Below are 21,741 nucleotides of genomic sequence, written 5' to 3'. Positions count from 1 at the left end.
AGGTGATGCATTAAGTGCTCAGAAAAACGCTGCAAAATGAACAAAAGTTAAAGGAATTGTTCAGTATAAAAATAAAAACTGGGTAAATAGATAGGCTGTGCATAATAAAACATGTTTCTAATATAGTTAGTTAGCCAAAAATGTAATGTATAAAGGTTGGAGTGACTGGATGTGTAACATAATAGCCAGAACACTACTTCCTGCTTTTCAGCTCTCTAACGCTGAGTAAATCAGGGACGATAAGGGGGGCTACATTGACGTGGGTAAAGCTTAGCTTTCTAACTCTTTTTTTTTTCCAGGTGTTTGGGACTTTAGAAAAGGCCAAGGAGAAGTTTGATCTGGAGGATTATTGTGTCAGTCAGATCTCACTGGAACAAGTCTTTCTGAGCTTCAGTCACTTCCAGCAGTCGCCAGTGGGTGGCGTAGTATAAAGGGATCTGCTGTTGTGAGCCAAGCACAGCACAGGCTGCTCCGTCCAAGCTCCATGATGGATAAAAGAACTCATCTGGGTTAATACTGTTTGCCTAATTGGAATAGAGAGAGCACTGACATTGTATCTGTCCAAAACCTACATGTGCAGTTAGGCCCCTTCTGTGTGTCCATCCAGAATATCCCCTTCTGCATGTCTGTCCGGTGCCGTCTCTAGCCCTTTGGCTCTTGTGCTCAGAGCGATTGGTTTAATGTTGTACCTCCAATGTGTCCGTCCAGACCTTACCTGTCTGTGTTCTATTTATTTTGTCCCTCCGGGACCATTTGTTCTCATTCCCTTCATGGCACCAGCAGGCGTATCCGCAGGACAACCTGTCTCTTTATTAACAGTGAGGGCCCTCTGCTCAGCTTTTTGATGGTCATGACTACCTCTCTGGCCCATTCCAGTAACCGCATTTGGGACTGTCTCAGAACAGAACTTTCTTACTTGGACTGGATCTTTGTCTGGTGCTGTGGGAGCCGGAGATTGGCCTGTAAGTAGGATCATGTGACATTTCCCTCCTGTTTGCTTTCTTTTTATACCACGTCCATAAACCATGTGACATGCACTCTCTTTCATTCGACTGCTACAGCAGTGACTTTTGTGACCCTTAATTACTGGCGTCCATCCTTATGCCCCTGAGAGTTCTTGATTCATTAATTCCTAATCACAAGGCTGGAAACATGCCTACAGATCATTTGATTTTTGAAAAAAAAAAAAATAATAATTACAAGAGAGATTTTAAGATAGTCTCTTTTGGCAAAGAAGGAGTTAAAATTAAGAAGGGACTTGGTAGAACACTAAAAAAAAATGTAAATTGAACGATTGCTTTCATTCAGCACTGCTGATCTGATATCACAGGTGGCTCAACTCCCCGCGGTGCCTTACTGCTTCACCAGGTCGCCCCAGAAGAAGGTGCTGGGAGTGTTACAGCTGCATTCAGGGAGTGGAAACAACATTTTACCCTTTTGCTACCAAAGGAGCCTACTGTTACTGCCAGTGCAATGCAAATGTTCCGTGGTGCACATCCAATATAATGAGTGAGAATGCTTTAGGCCAGGGATCCCCAACCTTTTTCACCCATGAGCAACATTCAGATGTAAAAAGAGTTGGGGAGCAACACTAGCATGAAAAATGTTCCTGGGTGGTTCCAAATAAGGGTTGTCATTGGCTATTTGGTAGCCCCTATGTGGACTGGAGACTCTGTTTGGCAGTACAACTGGTTTTTATACAACTGGAATTCCAAACCTGGAATTCAGAAATAAGCTCCTGCTTTGAGGCCACTGGGAGCAACATCCAAGGGGTTGGGGAGAAACATGTTGCTCACGAGCTACTGGTTGGGGATCACTGTTTAGGCTCTAGGCTTGTTGTGGCACATAGTAATGCTCTGGGTAAGGCCTCTGTGCTTTTGTCAGCACAACCCTTTTAGAGAGAGTGAGAGAGAGAGAGAGAGAGAGAGGTCTTCTACAAGGTCCCTTCTGTATTTGTCCTGTGAACACAACACTGACTGCTCCAAGCAGGAACTTGATTGTATAAACCTAATAAAAATTATTTATGCTGCTTTTTTGACAACTGTCTGCCTGTGGTTTATTCTGGGATACCTTGGTGTAGTGGGGACTGAAAGGGTGGCATTCTTACAAAAATTACAGTAAAGGGAGCCTCCCATTCTATGATTATTGTAAGAATGCCACCTCTTCAGTGTCTCTTGAATAGGGTTGCCACATTTTCTGGAAAAAAATACCGGCCTTCCTATATTCTTGCCGCTTTTTCCGATTAATAACATTGGCATCAAGCATCATTTTTACCGGCCAGGCCTGTAAAATACCGGCCATGTTGCAACCCTACTCTTGAACCAGGGACGTTAGTAATGGCAGATACAGAAGACAGGTGATAAGTAGTTGAAATAAAGGAGGCGACAAATATATGAAAACTGCTAAATCAAACATTCTGACATTGTTCCAAGAATATCTCGTGCATGGAAGAATAGCTCATCCCAAATCTTGCTCTAATTGATTGTCTTCAATTGTCTGCTCTTCAAGAAGGGCTTTTACAGCCAAGGCTGTGTCCCCCTCTTGCCCTTCAGTTTGCCAACCACTGCCTTAAAGGACAAGGAATGCTCAATTTAACAGATTAACCACAATAGTGCAAGATATAACTCTATAAGATGTTTAGTTTAGTGAAGCAGTATTCAGTTGTATTAAATGAAATCAAATGTGAAAAACTGTCTGTGCAAAAATGTGTAATTTTTCTAATTTCAATGAATGTGACTGCTCAATACTAATTACTGGCAACACCAAATTGGTTGGATTAGATCATTAAGCCTTGAACTTCATAGGCAGGTGTGTCCAATCATGAGAAAAGGTATTTAAGGTGACCAATTGCAAATTGTGCTTCTGTTTGACTCTCCTCTGAAGAGTGACAGCATGGGATCCTCAAAGCAACTCTCATAAGATCTGAAAACAAAGATTGTTCAGTATCATGGTTTAGGGGAAGGCTACAAAAAGCTCAGAGGTTTAAACTGTCAGTTTCAACTGTAAGGAATGTAACCAGGAAATGGAAGGCCACAGGCACAGTTGCTGTAAAACGCAGGTCTGGCAGGTGAAGAAAAATACAGGAGCGGCTTATGCGGAGGATTGTGAGAATGTTACAGACAACCCAAAGGTCACCTCCAAAGACCTGCAAGAACATCTTACTGCAGATGGTGTATCTGTACACCGTTCTACAATTCAGCGCAATCTGCACAAAGAACATCAGTATGGCAGGGTGATGAGAAAGAAGCCCTTTCTGCACTCACACCAAAAACAGAGTCAAAAGCTCATTTAGACAAGCCATAGTCATTTTGGAACAAAGTGCTTTGGACTGATGAGACAAAAATTTAGTTATTTGGTCATAACAAAAAGCGTTTTGCATGGTGGAAGAAGAACACCACATTCCAAGAAAAACACCTGCTACCTACTGTCAAATTTGGTGGAGGTCCCATCATGCTGTGGGGCTGTGTGGCTAGTTCAGGGACTGGGTCCCTTGTTAAAGTCGAGGGTCGGATGAATTCAACCCAATATCAACAAATTCTTCAGGATAATGTTCAAGCATCAGTCACAAAGTTGAAGTTACGCAGGGGTTGGATATTCCAACAAGACAATGACCCTAAACACACTTGGAAATCTACAAAGGCATTTATGCAGAGGAGAAGTATAATATTCTGGAATGGCTGTCACAATCCCCTGACTTAATATCATGGAAAATCTATGGGATGATTTGAAGCAGACTGTCCTTGCTCGGTAGCCATCAAATTTAACTGAACTGGAGAGATTTTGTATGGACTAATGGTCAAAAATTCCGCCATCCTGAATCCAGACTCCAGAATCCAGACACTCATCAAAGGCTATAGGAGGCGTCTAGAGGCTGTTACATTTGCAAAAGGAGCTCAACTAAGTATTATTGTAATATCTCTGTTGGGTGCCCAAATTTATGCACCTGTCTAATTTTGTTTTGATTCATATTGTATATTTTCTGTTAATCCAATAAACGTTATGTCACTGCTGAAATACTACGGTTTCCATAAGGCATGTTAGATATTAAAGGGAAGTTGCTACTTTGAAAGCTCAGCCAATGATAAACAAAACTCCAAAGAATCAAGAGGGGTTCCCAAACTTTTTCATATGACTGTAGGGTTTCCCTGGGTTCCCCCTCAGAAATGACATATTAGCCAATGACAGCACATGACGCCCCCACCCAGTGTCATGCACCTCGCTTCCTTTATCCCAGCAGACTAAATACTGACAGATATGTTACATGACTCTCAAGGTGCCCTTATATACATTTGGCTGATTTAATACTGCCTAACCATGGATGCACTTATATATAGAGCCCTGTCATGCAATGTGTTTTTGCTGCCTGCTCGTCCAGGACAGAAAACCTGCATTTGTTTGTTTACCCCCCAACTCTCCTTCCTGATGGCATAACTCAAGTTATTGCAGACTGTGAGGCAAAAACCAACTTTATTTAGAAAAATAGACATTTCCCACTCTGTACAGAACCTCCCATAAAAAAGGGGGGATGGAAGGAGTTTTCCTGGACTTAATTTGAATCTTAATTTCTTCTTCTCAAGCCAGAAAACTACCTGACATGGGGGAACATCGGGTTGGCTGCGGCACACACTGAGCTAGAGATATGGGTCTCTGCATCTTGGGAGTAGGAGAGAGCAGTGTCACATGTGGGTGCATTAGTTCTGGTACCAATCAATGCAACCATGCATCACTGCTGCTTAGTGCTCTGGAGTCCATTGCATAAAGACAGGGTATTCTGCTGCTAATGGGTCAAAATCCAGGACTAAGTTCCTGTTTGTGGGAAGCACCATATTTTATTTGGGCTTCCGTGATGGTAACCAGTACCAAGTCATGCTGTGCAATGTCACTCAACCAATAGTAATCCAGGCTCCTGAGACTGAAATTGTCGCTGTAGATTCAATGCCCTTGTATATACAGACCGGAGGAGAATCCTCAGCAGCACCAGGAGAGGGGTAAATGTCACTTAGTGCCTTCTTCTTCTTCTTCTGAGCACAGCTTAGTCTTCCCGCTAGGGGGAGAAAAAGTGCAACAAGTCTGTGAACAATGACACAATCACCCTATAGAGGAGAGACGAGCTTTTGCGTATCCCACTACAGGGAGAGAAATGGCTGTCAAGCGCAGTTCTCAATGTTGGCTAAGAAGCGCTCTGCCCACCACTCGTCCAGATCTATAGGAACGAAGTCTGCAGAGAAGAGACAAAAAAGAAAAAACAGTGAGTGAAGATTTTATTTAAACTAAGCAGTTGCATATTTTCAATATTTCAATATTTTCACATTGTTTTGGCCCTCTATTCGTGGCTGGTTGAATTTTATTCTACCCTTGACTTTATGTTAGGGTTATCATTTTGCCCAATTAAAATAAGACACAGATTTAAAGGAGAAGGAAAGCTACCAAGTTTTTTGCCAATAGATTAGCCACACTAGTGCACGATAGAATGCCATTTTTATTCTGTAGAATGCTTTTCCATACCTGAGTAAACAGCTCTAAACACGGTATGTTTGTTTAGGATAGCAGCTGCCATATTAGCTTGCTGTGACATCACTTCCTGCCTGAGTTTATCCTTGCTCACTCTTATCTCTGGGCTCAGATTACAGCAGGGAAGGGTGGAGGGAGGTGGAGAGGGAGAGAGGAGCAAACTGAGCATGCTCAAGCCCTTGCCCTGAAGTCTGATACAGAAGCCCATGTGTACACAATAGAAGGAAAGAAATGCAGTGTGTTGCCAGAGCCAAAAGCTGGCAGAATAAGGTCATGGGTGGGGAGAGCAGAAGAAGAGTTCAACCCAAATCTGCCTGCGACCCGCAAAATGTATGTGGAAGTCGGCTCAAACCTGCCTGACCCGAGGACATCACTAATGTACAATGAAAGCCGACCTAGTCCTGTATTCAGGGTGTATAGTCTTGGTGGGAATCAGAGCAGTAGAAGCTGTAACAGGATAGTAAATCTGCCTACCACTATGCAACGCAACATTTCAGGCAATAATATGTGGCTGCGTTTCAGGAGTCTGACATAACCCTGAAGAAAGGTGGCCCGAGTAACTTTTTATGTCACCTTTAAAACCACAAGCTGCATGCCTAATTAGCTGTCAGTAGTGATGGGCGAATTTGCGCCGTTTCGCCGAAAAATTCGCAAAATGGAGCGAATTTTCGTCAGCTAATTTTTTGGATAAATTCGCCCATCACTAGCCGTCAGTTTGTAACGATGCAGAATATGCAACCAAGCAGTACATGCCCAGTATTATGCGGAAACCCCTAGCTCCAGGCACATTCATGGCACAAACCTAGAAACCCCACTTATTTAAAACATCTCCCTTTTGTTCAACAAGATTATTCAGCTCTGGCATTTTAAAACCATGAGCTTATTTTGGACACACAGAACCGGGTGACGTTTGTACTTGATCTGTAATTCCCCAACGTCCCAGTTTATGATGGTTAATGAGTAGGTTTAGCAAATCTTACTTTTAAGGTGGGTGTCAGGGCTCTGATCTTGATATTGCTGGGGGGTGCATCCGTTCTGCTGTGGCTCCTCCATCTGATGTTTTACTTCTTGCCAAGCTGAGAGAGCAGCAGCAGGGGAGGGAAAACAAGACATTGGGGGATTTAAAGGAACAGTTTAGTATAAACATAAAAACTGGGTAAATAGATAGGCTGTGCACATGTTTCTAATATAGTTAGTTAGCCAAAATGTAATGTATAAAGGCTGGAGTGACTGGATGTCTAACATAATAGCCAGAACACTACTTCCTGCTTTTCAGCTCTCTAACTCTGAGTTAGTCAGTGACTTTAGGGGGGGCCACATGGTACATACAGTGTATCTGTTCAGTGAGTTTGTAATTGATCCTCAGCATTCAGCTCTGGTCCCGATTATAAAAAATTTCATGAATAAAAGTGGGGGGGGGGGCACGGGCGACCAACGGCAGTGGGCCTAGGGGCGCCCGCTATGTAAATCCGGCCCTGTTTATCAGTTCTCATCAGCCAGTCCAAAACCAAACAGAAGTCAGCTGAAAGAGGAGCCCGCACTCCGCCCTAGGGATACTATAGAATAAACCACTATTTTTCTGCTCACCTTGATATATGAATCCGACGTTCTCTTCGTGTGCCAGTGTGTACACTTCTCTTTCTAGTTCAGGGCCTGGCGCCTGGCTCCTCTTACCATTTACACGGTTAAATACGAGTTTTGGAGGGGCACTGCTGGGGTCAGAAAGGTGAATCAATTGAAACTACAAAAGGGCTTGCAAAATTGTATATGTACATGCAAATCCAGGCAATTTAAAAAATTTCTTCCTAAAAACACCCCATTGCTGAATGGGAGCTGCTTGATCACTTGCCTTGTCTGATATATACAACAACAACAACAACAAGCATGCCATGCTAATATGGTGAATGAAGTAGCAACTGAACAGTTGCAGTTATAGTCCCTTGACTGGACAAAACCTACGGTTTACTGCACTGCTGCAACAATCAGGACTGGATTTGAATCAAAATAGGCCCTCGAATTTCAAGTACACAGACGCTTAAACAGGCCTCCACAGGCCCAATAAATTGTGATTGTCGATGGCATTTTACAGTAGCCTCTCTGGCAATTGCCAGAACTCACAGATTGTCAGTCCGGGTCTGACAACTAGTAAACGTTACTGCACTGCTGCCAGGGCCGGATTTCTTCCCCGCCCGCCCCTAGGCCGCGCGTCCGACCAGGCGGCCGCGCGGTTCCAGCGCCCGCCTTCCCAGCGCGCCGGTGAAAAAACGCCGGCGCAGCTGGTGTCGTTGAATGGGACACGAACGTCCCCATAATGCGGCTGGGCGGCATGCCGCCCCTATTTTTTGCCGCCCTAGGCCCGGGCCTATGCGGCCTTGCCGCAAATCCGGGCCTGACTGCTGCCATAAGTATTGAATACTGCACCGCTGCAATGTAGACTGTTAGGGGAAAATTTACTTATGGTTGAATATCGAGGGTTAATTAACCCTTGATATTCGACTGCCGAATTGAAATCCTTCGACTTTGAATATCGAAGTCGAAGGATTTAGCGATATTCCTATGATCGAACAATTGGAAGGATTTTAATCCATCGATTGAAGGATTTTCCTTCCATCAGAAAATTGTTAGGAAGCCTATGGGGACCTTCCCCATAGGCTAACATTGGCCTCGGTAGGTTTTAGGCGGCGAACTAGGGGGTCGAAGTATTTTTTAAAGAGACAGTACTTCGACTATCGAATGGTCGAATAGTCAAACGATTTTTCGTTCGAATCGTTCGAAGGTTAAAGTAGCCATAAAAACCATTCGAAATTCGAAGTTTTTTTCCTCTATTTCTTCACAAGTAAATGGGCCCCCTAGTAAAGAATCCCTGTATTTTACAAAGGAAATATAATCTGGTTACCTACGAGCCATCCCAGTATTATAGATTTGTGTAAACAAACCCCCACTAGAGTTTTGACCAGGCCATGAAATTCCAGGCCCCTTCCCCTACTTTCTCCAAGCAGGACACTCCTGGGATTCAAGGCTAGAACGTTCCACTCTTTACAACTCAAGTAACACTGACTGTCAATAAGAAGTGACAGCAATTTTTGTCAGAACTCTGCAGAAAAAATTAGCCAGACCTAGCGGCAGTTGCCTTGGCCAAGAAGCTGGTGGCCACAGCCAACTCAACCGTTCTTTATGTCCACTTTACAGGTGGTGGGGCTAGGGTTGTCACCTTTTCTAAAAAAAATACTGGCCTTTCTATATATTTATCTTTTTTCCCTATTAATAACATTGGGATCAACCATCATTTTTACCGGTCAGGTGTGTAAGTTACCAGCCAGGAGGCAACCCTAGGTGGGGCCCAGGCAGTCCTAGATTCTATGGACACAGGGAGTGGAACAATCTGGGCGTGTTAAGGGCTACAGACTCCTGTTTGAGAGCTGGAAAGAACTATAAAAGAAGGAACTATAAAAAGACAACTATGACACCAGGTTAAAAAGTTTGCCATTCTATAACATATTAAAAGTTATCTCCAAGTGAACCATTAAATAAAAATTCAATTCAATAAAAAAAAACAGACTTTTTGCATATGCTTTCACTCAGATCTAGTTGTCTTTGCCCTCAGTGACAAGTCAAGACAGACCAGTGTGTGGCGCAGAGACTGTAATGGAGCCACTTGTTCCACTGGCTGTGAAGTGAAACCTCTCAAAACACGAGGTCAAAGTTTAATCCCTATGAAACAGTGAGGCAGAGGGGGCGGGGCCTTCTCAAGGACACACACAAGGACACAAACAGAGCCTGACCATCTCAGGGAAGCAGCCATGTCATCACCTCATTCCATGTCACATCCCAAGCATTGCTACCAACTGTCCCGTTTTTAGAAGGACAGCCCCTCTTTGGACAGCTCAACCCCCAGTCCCTCGTTTGTACTGGAAAGTCCCGTTTTTCTCTGCACTGAACAGGCAGAAAAAGAAACAATGTTTCTAACTTAATTGGCTTTTGGCAGAGAGCCCAGAACAGCCACAGCAGAAGATAAGATACTTTAGTAACAATTTAGAGATTGTAACATTATAAGATAACAGGTCTCTTGTGAGAAGTTAGATTTACAGCTTAAAGGGCAATTCACCTTCATTCATAACTGAAAAAAAACCACAGAAATATATTCAAACTTTTATAACCTGCCAAACGTTGTAAAATGAACATGGTAATTAGGGGGTGTGGCCACAAAAATGGGCGTGGTCAACAAATTTGTCACCGCGCTAAGCAAAACAACTTTTTTGTCCCTCTTTTTAGGAGGGAGGTATGATCCCAAGTCTCTGTGTGTGGCATAGGCCTTAGGTACATCAGTGACAGGCACTGGGCACACACCCAAGAGTGATGCACACGTTGCAATGTACCATGCACTGTCCCGAATTTGGGGGAAATTCTCCTCCTCTCACAGAAATGAAATGGGGTTGTCCAGCGCCTGAACTAGGGGTAGGCAGAAGAGGTACATGCTTAGGGTGCAGTGCTTGCTGTGTCTGCATCCGACAGTCGTGTCGCATCGGTTCAGCGCTGTGACTTCATCCGACATTTCTATCTATTACTTTATTTCTGTCGCATGCGACTTGTCGCAGGCGTTTTGCCGCAGCACGTCGGATCACGCCGAAAACGTCCATGTAGTCCTACCCTTGGGCCACAAAGTAAAGTAATACATAGCCTTATGCGTTTCTTGCCTTTAGGCACTTAATCATAGGCTAAACCAAACAGATTGTTATACTACAGAGCTTATCTGTTATCTGCTGTGTAACCTGAGCCTTTTCTCCTTTGAATGGCTGCCCCCATTGCTACACAGCAGCTTGTTTATATAAACTAAGTAGTACTTATCTGTTATCTACTGTGTATCCTGTGCTTGAATGGCTGTCCCCATGGCTACACAGCAGCTTGTTTATATAAACTATAGTAGTACATATCTGTTATCTACTGTGTATCCTGTGCTTGAATGACTGCCCCCATGGCTACACAGCAGCTTGTTTATATAAACTATAGTAGTACTTATCTGTTATCTACTGTGTATCCTGTGCTTGAATGACTGCCCCCATGGCTACACAGCAGCTTGTTTGTATAAACTATAGTAGTACTTATCTGTTATCTACTGTGTATCCTGTGCTTGAGTGGCTGCCCCCATGGCTACACAGCAGCTTGTTTATATAAACTATAGTAGTACTTATCTGTTATCTACTGTGTATCCTGTGCTTGAATGGCTGCCCCATGGCTACACAGCAGCTTGTTTATATAAACTATAGTAGTACTTATCTGTTATCTACTGTGTATCCTGTGCTTGAGTGGCTGCCCCCATGGCTACACAGCAGCTTGTTTATATAAACTATAGTTGTATTTCTATAGAAAACACACCAGTGCAGCACAACACTACATTGTATTTTCATTACTTCATACCACTTCCATTTTTTTTGTATTACTGTTCCTTTAACGGCAATTCTACAGAATAGGGCTCTTTAGCCCTTGCTGAACTACAACTCCCGTAATGCCACACACAGTCCTCCAGGGCTGTTTGGGGGGTTGGAGATAGCTACAGGCAGGGCTGGACTGAGAGTCAAAACAGGCCCTGGCATTTCAGGTACACAGAGGCCCAATCAGCCCACACAGAGGCCCAAACAGACCCCACCAGCCCATTAAACACTGATTTTCTATGGGACCTTATAGCAGCCCCTCTGGCATTTGCCAGAACCCACAGATTGCCAGTCTGGGCCTGGCTACAGGCTCTTGCTATATGTAGAAGAAACCTTAAAGGGTGGTTCACCTTTAAGTTAATTTTTAGTATGTTATAGAATGGCCAATTCTAAGCAACTTTTCAATTGGCCTTTATTATTTATTTTTTATCGTTTTATAATTATTTGCCTTCTTGTTCTGATTCTTTCCAGCTTTCAAATGGGGGTCGCTGACCCCATCTAAAAAAACAAATGCTCTAAGGCTACACATTTATTGTTATTGCTACTTTTTTATTCCTCCTCTTTCTGTTCAGGCCTCTCCTATTCATGTCCCAGTCTCTTATTCAAATCAATACATGGTTGCTAGGGGAATTTGAACCCTAGCAACCAGACTGCTGAAATTGCAAACTAGAGAGCTGCTGAATAAAAAAAAACACAAATAATAAAAACCAATTGCAAATTGTCTCAGAATATCACTCTCTACATTATACTAACAGTTAACCCCGGTTGTGGCTCAGCTACGGCGCCAACTGAAAAAAAAAAAGACGTAAGACCTAAAGCACATGCTGACAGTAAGGAGTTAAAGAGCACCGCGTCACACCCACTAGCTCGCCACGCCCACAAACACACCTCCCTTCCCAGCCGGTCATGTGACAATGACAGCGGGCACACGTGGTCTCCTCTGCACAAGGTCACTAAGAAGCAGTTTTACCACAAGGGGAAAAGGAGGGGTGGCAGCTGTATCTCGTAAGATCGCGCGGACAATTGCAATGAAGACGTTGCTGACCTTGGGAGGGAGTCCTGACCGTTGGGTGTATTGGGGACGAGAATCTGCTGCTTGTTCTTCACTTCCTGCAGTTTGCTGTCAATCTGCTGCTTGGGGCCTGGAAAGGACACACACACACATCCGGGTTATAGTCAGATCACACAGTTGTGCCACGGACATGTTAGTTATACAATGTACGAATGAATCCCCAGCCCCAAACCTCTCCCTTCAATAAGGAGCTGCAGCAGGACTACAATCCCCAGCATTCCTATCCCCTGAGCCTAGTACTGATGCATGCTGGGGATTGTAGTTCAGAAATAGTAGTACAGTACTCCGTACAATATGAAGGTTCAGGTCAGTACCGCTTATAGATAAATAGAATGACAGACACGTTTCTGGGCCTTCCATTGGTTCGATCTCCCCTTTGCCTGACATTAACCCTTCCATGGGAATTAGAAAGGCAGATGTTTAGTAGAGTAACTAGATGTTACTGGGCCCCACAGCAAAATAATTTGTGGGGCCCCCAAACTCTCCAGAGGTTGTCCTGTTTTACCAATATATACTGTATTAAAATGACTCATTAATTAGGGCACATATACCTCCTGGGCCCCCCTACAGCCGCAGGGTCTGCTTCCTCTATAGTTCCGCCCCTGCCGATGTCTATTTGCAAGCAGAAAGCGATCATCTAAACGGATACACTTCCAGATGTCAACTCCCTGCAGCTCTTCATAGGACACAGGGGATGCTGGGAATTGTAGTTTGCCAGCATGCTATAAGGTTATGCCACATGCAGCTGTACCTGAAGGATTATTCTAACAGATGATGGTTTTGCCATTGAGCATCAGGATTAGGAATGGCTGGTGAAGCACCTACCTGTTCTCCTCTGGGTCGTTAGCTTGCTGGGCCCTCGGGTTATGGTGTACATGGCAGCAGTGTGGTGACTGGGGCACAGGCAGGATCAGATGCCCCTTACAACACGGGGATCAGGAGACTGGCAGTGATGTTTGACTGGATCAGCTGGCTCTTTAAGAAGGCATGTGTTGCGGGACACGCCCCCTAATCTCTTAAAGAGACAGTAACACTTCTCCAATGTGTTGTGCAATGCTGCTCAGGCAGCAAGGTCTGTCGAGTGAGTCTGCACTTCTAGTTGCAAGTGGCCACTGTTGGTGAGTGAGGAACGGCAGTTCATGTGCTGTCTCTGCTTCAACCTGGCAACCTGCTGTGTACTGTAGTCTGGTCTGAGCCTGCGCAACTATAACCCAACTGTAGGCTGTTCTAGGGAGAGCTTGAATGTCCCTGCCTCCGTTTATATTTATTAAATCATGTTGTTTATACAAACAATACGGTGGATGTGACAATATTTTGCTGTGTGCTATACAAAAGAAGGGTGCAGTGACACTGGCAGAACAGGTGACTTTTCAGGCTCCCAGGGCTGGAACTAGGGGAATGCGGAACAGTCACATGACTTGGGTGCTACTGGGAGGTTCAACTGGAAGGACAGCAAGTGAGGGGATTGAGTAACAGGGTGGGACAGAGAAAGCACACGGTGCAGGGGTTACTCAAGAGGGGATTTGAGCGGGTGTGGGGGGCCACTTAGTATTGATTTTGGAACAAATTCTGCTGGGCCCATCAGAGTGATGGTGTCTTATTGGACATGATGGTCCAGTTCATGCACTGCAGTGATGCTAGGGTTTGTGAAGTGGATGGACTGGTTTTGGGTGGATTATGGGGATGGGGTTGGGACGGGTGTAATGGGGCATGGCTGGGGTGGTTTTGGGGTGTTTTTTTGGGGTAAACATTTGTTTAAATTGGAATCCTCTAATATCTACAACACTGGAGGTGCAGATGGGCTTATAACCCTGATTACCTGGAGGGTCTTTATAAATGGCATGAGGCCTCCAGAGGTGCCAACTTCCTAATTCAGTTACCTGAATGATCAGCTGCTGAAAAATATGGGTGTGGCCTATTTGCTTTTGGGTTTTGGTCGATTAGGAGGGCACCTTTCACATCACTGAATGTTCAAGCTTTTCCATCTTGGGGAACCCCTGGTTCAGGGTCGGACTGGGCTGGGGGGACACCGGGAAAAAAAATCTGGTGGGTCGGAAGGGGCTTTGCATCTGAGGAGGGGTCTGATCAGGCCCGGATTTGCGGCAAGGCCGCATAGGCCCGGGCCTAGGGCGGCAAAAAAATAGGGGCGGCACGCCGCCCAGCCGCACTATGGGGACGCGTGCGTCCCCATTCAATTACAGCAGCTGCGCCGGCGGAAAAAACGCCGGCGCGCTGGGAAGGGGAGGTGGGCGCTAGGACCACGCGGCCGCCTGGTCGGACTGCGCGGCCTAGGGGCGCCGCACATTGAAATCCAGCGCTGGGTCTGATGCTGCCTGACTACAGTACCCCCTGACCTCCCCTGTATGTGGCACTGGGTATATACCATAAAAACATAGTGTATGAGAGTTGATAAGAGACATTGGAGCAGCCAGTGTTGTAGTGCAACTGTAAGTGTTGCATCAGAGAGCCCTGTGTCACACATTCCAGGTTCAGCTACAAACACTGGAGTAATGTAACAAATGTAACCATGACAGTACTGGAATAAACAGTGGCATAACTAAAACTTCTGAATGTCGACCTGTTTTAACTATATATATATATATATATAAATATACAAACACACAGTTTTGTTTCATAGCAGTTTGTTTATAAAAGTGAATAAAGCTCAAATTCCTTATAATAGCTTTTATTTCCATACACACAAATGCATTGGGGAAACTGCACATGCTTTTCCGAATCAAAACATGAAGACAATTGTATCAAATTTGTGTTATTCCTTTAAAGGAAGTGAAGAAAAGGGAATATTAGACAGTTCCAAAAATAGCAGTGTTTGTATTCTTCTTTATAAACTCATTTACTGTATAAACTGAAACATGTTTCAAGATGTTACTTTCCTTTGAATCAGTGAATATTTAGTTGTATAATCAGTGTCTCTGAGAACTGCTGCACATCTGTGTTACATGGAGTCCACCAACTTCCAACAACCTGTTACATTCCACAATTCTTCTGCATTTCTTGCTTTTGCCTCACAAACACCATTTTTGATGTCACCCCACAAGTTTTCTATTGGATTAAGGTCACTCTATAACATCAATCTTGTTGTTCAAGGGCATTTTCTCTTCGGCATAAGGCAACATGACCTCTTCCAGCATTTTGATGTATTGAAACTGATCCATGATCCCTGGTATGGGATAAATAGACCCAACACCATAGTTGAGTATTATTACTCAACTACACCAACTACAGGCATGGGATCCATTATTCAGAAACCCTTTATCCAGGAAGCTCCAAATTACCGAAAGGCTGTCTCCAAATAGACTCCATTTTTATCCAAATAATCCAGATTTTTAAAGGTGATTTCCTTTTTCTCTGTAATAATAAAACTGTAGCTTGTACGTGTATATTAAGATATAATTAATCCTTATTGGAAGGGGAACCAGCCTACTGGGTTTAATGATTTTTTAGTAGACTTGGCATGAAGATCCAAATTATGGAAAGATCAGTTATCTGGAAAGCCCCAGGTTCCAAGCATTCTGGATAACAGGTCCCATACCTGTAGTAAAATATTTACCATGTAGAAATACCAAAAACAGTGATTGATCGGCTTAATGATGTCAGACTGCTATTGTTCTGAACTCAACTGTATATATTGCTATTAGCTAGGGCCTGAAATCTTCTGGGTCATCTGATTCCTCCCCTAAAACCCAAAAGATGTATGACCCCTTTACTATTTGTGTTCCTTCCAACAATATGTCCAGGCTGAATATAGTGTTAAATATAGTGTTAAATGCGCTGGTAAGGGGACAAGTGGCCCTGAATATGTTGGAAGTCAAGCTCAAAACAGACATCAGAGTGGCAATCTGAGATCTGTATGTGAGTTCAGAGAGAAACGAGTCACTGTGAATAAAGAGCATGTAAATTGGACTTAGCAAACTGACCCTAACGTTGGCTCTTTAGCTCCCTCTGCTGGAAGCCCAGGGGTGCTCTGCCAATGAGGCGAGTTGAGGCACTCGCCTCAGGCGGCAGCACCCCCCTGGTTACCAGGGGCAGCAAAAATGCCGCTCCTGGTAACTAAGAGCCGTATTTCCGGTTCCGGTTTGCAACTGCGCGCTCTGCATTAGCGATGTGGACCCTACCCAGTGCCGGTCTGGAAAAGTGAGTACCGTGGGGAAGGGGGGGGGGCGGCAAAACAAAGCCCGCCTCAGGCGGCGAAATGCGCAGGATCGGCCCTTTGGAAGCCACAGGGTCCTGTCAGGTTAAAGAGCAGTGATCCCCAACCAGTGGCTTGCAATCAACATGATACTCACCAACGGTTTGGAAGTTGCTCTCGGTGGCCTCAGAATGGTATTTATCTTTGAATTCCAACCTTAGAGGCAAGTTTTGGTTGTATAAAAACCAGGTGTACTGCCAAACAGAGCCTCATGTAAGCTGCCAGTCCACATAGGGGCTACCAAATATCCAATCACAGCCCTTATTTGGCACCCCAGGGACTTTTTTCATGTTTTTGTTGCTCCCCAGCTCACGGGTAAAAAAAAAATAAAAATAAAGGTTGGGGACCTCTGGTGTAGAGAGTGATATTCTGAGACAATTGGCTTTAATTTTTTTTTTTTTTTAAATGACTTAGCTTTTTACTGCATTTTGCAGTTTCAGCAATCCAGTTGCTAGGGTCCAAATTACCCTAGCAACCATGCACTGATTTGGATAAGAGACTGGAATATAAATAGGAGAGGGACTGAATAAAAAAAGATGAGCAATAACAATACATTTGTAGTAGTGATGTGCAGGCCAGCCCGATACCCACGGGACCTGTAGGTTTACCTGCTGGTCAGTCGGGTTTGGGCCGACCTCGCACCCCTATTTGAGGGTCGTGCTGCTTTCCACTGCCGGCTTCCGACTTTCTTTTTTATAGACGTGTGCCTGCTTGCCCTGCCCCTTTTGTGACATCATCGGAGGGGCGGGTCTATAAATGGAAGCTGGAAGTCGGGCGGGCGCGGGTGGAGGGAGGACGTGTTCAGGTCGGGCACATCACTAATTTGTAGTCTTACAGAACATTTGTTTTTTTAGAACAAAGGCAAGAAAGAGTCAAAAGAAAGCAAATAATTAAAAGAAACTATAAAAAAAAGTAGTGAAAGCTAATTAAAAAGTGGCTTAGAATTAGCCATTCTGTAACATACTGAAAGTTAAAGGGATACTGTCATGGGAAATTTTTTTTTTTTTTCAAAACGCATCAGTTAATAGTGCTGCTCCAGCAGAATTCTGCACTGAAATCCATTTCTCAAAAGAGCAAACAGATTTTTTTTATATTCAATTTTGAAATCTGACATGGGGTTAGACATTTTGTCAATTTCCCAGCTGCCTCTGGTCATGTGACTTGTGCCTGCACTTTAGGAGAGAAATGCTTTCTGGCAGGCTGCTGTTTTTCCTTCTCAATGTAACTGAATGTGTCTCAGTGGGACATGGGTTTTTACTATTGAGTGTTGTTCTTAGATCTACCAGGCAGCTGTTATCTTGTGTTAGGGAGCTGTTATCTGGTTACCTTCCCATTGTTCTTTTGTTTGGCTGCTGGGGGGGGGAGGCAAGGGGGGTGATATCACTCTAACTTGCAGTACAGCAGTAAAGAGTGATTGAAGTTTATCAGAGCACAAGTCACATGACTTGGGGCAGCTGGGAAAATGACAATATGTCTAGCCTCATGTCAGATTTCAAAATTGAATATAAAAAAATCTGTTTGCCATTTTGAGAAATGGATTTCAGTGCAGAATTCTGCTGGAGCAGCACTATTAACGGATTCATTTTGAAAAAATGTTTTTTCCCCACGACAGTATCCCTTTAAAGTTTAAGGTTCCTGTCTGTGGCGTTTCAGTCTGGCAGCTCAGTAATTCAGGTGCAGATTCTGAACGGTTACAATTTTGCAACATTTAGTTGTTACATTTCTCAGCAGCATCTCTGGAGTATTAGCGACAATTGTATCAATTCTAAGGGCAAGGCCAGACGTGTCGTTTTTGAGGTGTTTTTAAAAATGAACAGCCAGGCGTAAATACACATAAACTGCACTACCACTGAAACCAATGGAAAACGCACTATGGCAATTCACACAGGGCGTTTGCAAGCTTAAATCCGCCACAGGATGGCAGTATTGGCGTTTTTTAGCAGAAACGCCAATATGTCAAGAAACTACCAAATTTCAATGCTGGGGAAAAATTTGGTTCAGCTTTAGAGCCTGAAAACTGTTGTATCCCTGTGTCTATATTTACACAACTTTTACACAGTAACAGGGGCAGATTACTTACATACCTCCCAACTGTCCTGTTTTTAGAGGGACAGTCCCTCTTTTGACAGCTCAACCCGCAGTCCCTTGTTTGTACTGGGCGTGGTCAAACAAAATTGCTGCACTGCGCACAGCAAATCTTTTGTCCCTCTTTTTATTTCCTAAATGTTGGGAGGTATGCTTTCTACACACATGCCCATAAGCACTAACGGGGTTTGTGTTTTCTTTAAAGATTTTGCCAGTTTTACACTGCTAATACCCTGCTTTTGGCAGAGCAGCTCAGGGCAGGGAGCCTATTTGGATGGAACAGTTTTCTCCCTGCTTGTCAGCTTTATAGCTAAAGGTGCAGACAAGGAGAGGGAACTGAGTAATGTTCAGAAGCTTATTGCCTGAATCAGATATTTATCCCAGTACCAGGGCGCTCTGCCAGAACCAAGGGATTAGGGATTTAAAAATGAAATATTGATGACTTATTTAGTAATTAAATTACTTATAAATTACTTCTAGCAAGGGTGTGACAAAGGTAAAAAAAAGAACCGTTGGACTGTTCCTCCCACAGTCACATGACCAATTTGACTTTGATATTGTGAAAGCTGCACCTTTGTCCTAATGAGCATTACCCTGTGTTGCAGGTGGATAAACCCGCCAACAATAAATGTTTGATCTTCCGGAAGAAGTGACCCCTGGCCTGCTGTGGCTCATAGTGCCAAAGTGAATACCATTCATGTTAGTGACTGTAAGGCCCAGAACTTATAAATCATTTATGTATGGAAACTGTGTGTGTAAGAGAGAAATGTATATGGAGGGATATACCTGATAGCAACTGGGTCTCATTTTTTGTGTTTTATGCATAAGAAACTGAAAGGGCAGTCTTTTAATGAATGCTATAACACTGAACTTTTGTAGAGCTTGTAAGGTGACTTAAAATGCTGTTGTACCGAAATGTAGTGTATGATGATGTAAATGTGAAAAAATTGGTCTAGGTAATGTTGGTGTGAAATGTTTAAGGGGTGTAGTTACAGGGTTGTCCACTAGGTGGCAGTAAGGTCCCATTGGTTATAGAAGAAGTTATATAATGGAGTTATGCAAGGTGTAATTTCTGTTCTAGCCACTAGAGGGAAATAGTGAGATAGGGTGGATTGTCATCCCGGTAAAAGAAGATTGTTTGTTACCTGAAGAGGCCCGGGAATTTTGGGTTCTGCCAGGGGAAGCTGCACCCCGGGAATTCCGCGCTATCTCTAAAGTCCAGCGGAAGATCAATGCAGAGGTGCATAAGCGGTGGGGATTCTTTATGCCGTACGCCCCAAGATGGGTGGAAGCCCAATTACAGGAGTGGGTTGATCTGGATATTTTACAGTATCTACAGCTGGATAGTAAAAGCTTACAACAACCCGATAGCGCTGCCAGACAACAAGCACAGGATCAAGTTAAGGGCTGTTGACCCGGTGGTGGATGGGTCGCACCGTGCTGCAGCATCAGGGCCGGAACTAGGGGTAGGCAGAGTAGGCACCTGCCTAGGGCGCAAAGCTGAGGGGGCGCCAGGCACGTACCTCCTCTGGCTCCTACCCCCTAGTCCGGTCCCCTCTCTCCTGTCTGGACTGTCTGCGTCTGTTCGCTCACGTCGATTGGCGCATGCGCACTGGTGTCAGTCCGTGCATGAGCGCCAGCAGTAATTTGCGCAAGCGCGCCAGCAGTGATTCGCGCTTGCACGCCAGCAGTGATTCGCGCATGTGCACCAGCGTCTGTGCGGGCCAGCGTCTATTTGCCCATGCGTGCCCCCCTTCGCGCAACAGCTGGCCAGGTTGCCTAGGGCGCATGCCCGCCCTGGCCCGGCTCTGTGCACCATCACGTGTGAAGTGTGTGCAAGAGAGCTCCGGAGCGTTGCCTGAGCACTGATGTGGTGGCTTTTGATGGAATCAAGGTAGTGAAGCCGCATGGGTGTTATCAGTAATCTTTTGCAGTTAATAATGTTGGATTCGGTTAATACTGGATGCCTATTTTAAGGCGGTGCAACTGTAAGTTTACCCTGTAAAGTGTTGTGACTTCTTTCAGCCAAGAGTTGAACTGTTTTGCACTATTGTCAAGGAAGGGACATACCCTCGTGATGCCGGGACTCCTATGTGTTCTCCGAGGAGGTTATCCAAGCAAAACACTGTTTATTAGAAGAAGTATTTTCTACGTTTCTTCATGGATGAAACGGTTGTTGTTCGGGACTTTTATTTCTATTCCGAGAAGTCATATGTTATTTATATACATATTTTTTCTAAAATTGCATTGGTGTTTTTCTTACACTAGATTCTGACCTTATGCAAAATAATAAGGCTCATGTTAATATACAAAAGTTTTAGCATTTAAATATTGTGTCTTGCCTTTTTCTTTGTATGTGTGTGATGTTTGCTTGGTTTGGGCGTTTCAGTAAAAGTACGCACGAGGACGTGCTTGACATAACTGGGCGCGAATGTAAGGTGACTGAAAATGCTGTTGTACCGAAATGTAGTGTATGATGATGTAAATGTGAAAAAATTGGTATATGTAATGTTGGTGTGAAAAATTGAAATGTTTAAGGGGTGTAATTACAGGGTTGTCCACTAGGTGGCAGTAAGGTCCCATTGGTTATAGAAGAAGTTATATAATGGAGTTATGCAAGGTGTAATTTCTGTTCTAGCCACTAGAGGGAAATAGTGAGATAGGGTGAAAAGTATAAAAGGGATGGTTTTATCCAGGGTGTGGTCAATTAGAGTTGGAAAGTTAGACAGGTAAATTGTAAATGGGGCACTAGGTGCCATAGCCAGTGAGGGCAAGTTAGAAAGGGTAGCTGCAGACTGCCTGGCCCGTAGGCGGTGCAAGAAAAGGCTGAGTTCACAAGCCTGATGTCTGTGGGGACTTTCTGAATACCTGCACATCTGTAAAACAACACTCTGATCTTATATTGGTAAGCTGATGTTTTTGAGAAAAAAGATCTTCAATAAAATCTTTACAGTTTTTTATACATTTGGTGTAGTGTGCCCTTTAATGCCCGGAGGGCCCCCTACAAGCTGACTCGATTAGTACAAATAATAGTATTCGACCTGTATCTGATGATTCAGTTCTAACAGCGGCTGATTTTCGGGTGCCTTCAAAGGCAATATCCAAGTCTTCTGCTGATTGCATTGAGGGTACATCTCCAGCTCTGTAATAGAGGGAAAACAGCTTAATGGGATTCATGCAGCAGTGAATTCTGATTTAGCAATACAGCTGCGCCCGTGAGCTCAGGGCCGGATTTACATAGTGGGCACCCTAGGCCCACTACCGTTCATTGCCCCTTTCCCCTCCAGGGGGACAGGAGCAATGGGGATTGGCGCAAGGGACATTTAAAAAATGATTGTATCTCCAGCGCATCCTCAGTGTTTTTGAACCAATATGGGTGTGGTTGGGCAGCATGCCACCCCCCTAAAATCCTGCTGCCCTAGGCCCGGGCCTAG

General features: G+C 44.2%; 2 protein-coding genes across 3 annotated transcripts in view; one reads left to right on the top strand and one right to left on the bottom strand.

The window, feature by feature from the left end:
• The window catches only part of abca3.S (ATP binding cassette subfamily A member 3 S homeolog), a 43,533-nt gene extending 41,495 nt beyond the window's left edge, over nt 1–2,038 (top strand). The window contains exon 31 of the mRNA XM_018239226.2: nt 300–2,038. Within this exon, the coding sequence (XP_018094715.1) occupies nt 300–431 (132 nt within the window). The 3' untranslated portion in view covers nt 432–2,038. The remainder of the gene's footprint in view (nt 1–299) is intronic.
• Nucleotides 2,039–4,448: 2,410 nt separating this feature from the next.
• mcrip2.S (MAPK regulated corepressor interacting protein 2 S homeolog) lies at nt 4,449–12,986 on the bottom strand. 2 transcript variants are annotated; one of them, XM_018237173.2, is made up of 5 exons: nt 12,838–12,986; nt 11,986–12,082; nt 7,099–7,220; nt 6,492–6,587; nt 4,449–5,218 (listed from the first exon to the last, which is right to left on the bottom strand). In XM_018237173.2, exons 1-5 carry the CDS (start codon nt 12,887–12,889, stop codon nt 5,148–5,150), a joined length of 438 nt encoding a protein of 145 aa, XP_018092662.1. In that variant the 5' UTR covers nt 12,890–12,986; the 3' UTR covers nt 4,449–5,147.
• Nucleotides 12,987–21,741: the final 8,755 nt, after the last annotated feature.

This window comes from Xenopus laevis, chromosome 9_10S (assembly GCF_017654675.1).
Source record: "Xenopus laevis strain J_2021 chromosome 9_10S, Xenopus_laevis_v10.1, whole genome shotgun sequence".
Classification (NCBI taxonomy): domain Eukaryota; kingdom Metazoa; phylum Chordata; class Amphibia; order Anura; family Pipidae; genus Xenopus; species Xenopus laevis.
This window is presented reverse-complemented; position numbering and strand designations above follow the sequence as displayed.